The 1,576-nt window shown below is 34.6% G+C and overlaps 1 protein-coding gene across 3 annotated transcripts in view; it reads right to left on the bottom strand.

Moving 5' to 3' along the window:
* Window positions 1-8: 8 nt before the first annotated feature.
* Window positions 9-1,576, bottom strand: part of Slc35a3 (solute carrier family 35 member A3) — a 44,874-nt gene continuing 43,306 nt past the window's right edge. For all 3 annotated transcript variants that reach the window (XM_005357189.3, XM_013349944.2, XM_026784168.1), the window contains exon 8: window positions 9-1,178. In XM_005357189.3, coding sequence (XP_005357246.1) covers window positions 1,088-1,178 — 91 coding nt within the window. In that variant the 3' untranslated portion in view covers window positions 9-1,087. The remainder of the gene's footprint in view (window positions 1,179-1,576) is intronic.

A 1,576-nucleotide genomic window follows, 5' to 3' on the forward strand; every position in this document is an offset into this window, starting at 1 on the left:
AAAAAAAAAAAAAAAAAATGACAGTAGGAAATGTCTGTAAGAAAGTCAGTTTGTTCTTGGTTCACTAATATGACTAATACTACTTTTTTGATTGTTGCTTCTGCCAATAGTGACAGATTGAAAGAAATTCCTACTGAAGAATAACAAGAAAATTCTCCATTTCAAAACTATATACAGTATATACTTCATAATTCAGATTTCTCCACATGGGGACTGGACAGTAATTGTTATTTTATTTTCAATTATTAAATGAGTATTTAATCTCTTTAAATTCATTAAAAATTTAACGGCAACACACACAAATTCAATTTAAGGTGATACTAAGAATTTCTCTTAAATATGGAAAAGAAATACAACTGGAAAATGATAGGTAAAACTTCATTAGTGTCAAAGTCACTGGCTACTCCAGCATATAAAGAACCAAACTGCATTCAGATGTCTCAAAGCAATAAATGGTCTAAGATACAAAGAGAGAAATAGATTCTCTCTACACTAAATTTAAATATGAATCAAACCCAGACTACTACTTTATCAAGTTTTATGCAATTTAACAAATAACATTTAGCAATCATTTGCTTAGCAATCTTCTATGAATATAAAAATCCCAGATACATGAAAATGGTTTTAAATTATATTTGTTTGTTCACAGTTTTATAGGCAGTTATAATTTTCTAACTTTGAATAGTCCATGTAATTTGATATATCTGTACAGAAAAAGTAAGATTAAAAACATGTGATAAGACTAAGTAGATCTACCTTGCAAACATTGGTATTTGCATTTGTGTGCTCTTCCAAAGGCTGCACTGGACAGTTCTGCAGCAACCAAAAGGGTGAAGTCATTATGAGCTCAGACTTCAGGCCCCTCCCAGTATCCCTCTAACCCTACTCCCTGGACACTTCCAAGTTTGGGTTTCCAGATGATGTACACATTTCATCCTGAAGCCTACACGTTTTCAAATCATTTGAACAGTATGATCAGACTTAGCATGATGATATCTTCACAGAATCTGCTGAAGTCCTCTGTGCACGATTAATGTTGAGATTCCTAGGGCACCGTCGTGAAAAACCAGCTCAAGATAGTACTTGATTATGCTTTAGTAGGATTTCCTGCAGGTTTGGGATCATAACCATATAAGAAAGTAGCTGCTATTACAAGGATGGCTCCAAGGAAAAAGACACTATAAATAGGTTGAAGAAAAAGAAAAAGATCAAGTAAGACTAAAAGCAAATTAAGTTCTTTCTATATATGTAATATAAAAACAATTGCAATTTTGGAAAGAAATATATTCCAGTAACAGCAATAAATGTTGAGTACATTCTGTGTTCCAGGTGCTTGGCTAAGTACTTTGTACCTTTGGGGAAAGGGCTTTTAAAGGACTTGAAAAACTTGCCCAAAAGTCCCAAATATGTAGGAGGTAGGACGGAGTGCAGACGCAGGTTTTTTTTTGTTTGTTTGTTTGTTTTTTTGTTTTTTCGAGACAGGGCTTCTCTGTGGTTTTGGAGCCTGTCCTGGAACTAGCTCTTGTAGACCAGGCTGGTCTCGAACTCACAGAGATCCGCCTGCCTCTGCCTCCCG

This window comes from Microtus ochrogaster, chromosome 21 (genome assembly GCF_000317375.1).
Source record: "Microtus ochrogaster isolate Prairie Vole_2 chromosome 21, MicOch1.0, whole genome shotgun sequence".
Lineage (NCBI taxonomy): Eukaryota > Metazoa > Chordata > Mammalia > Rodentia > Cricetidae > Microtus > Microtus ochrogaster.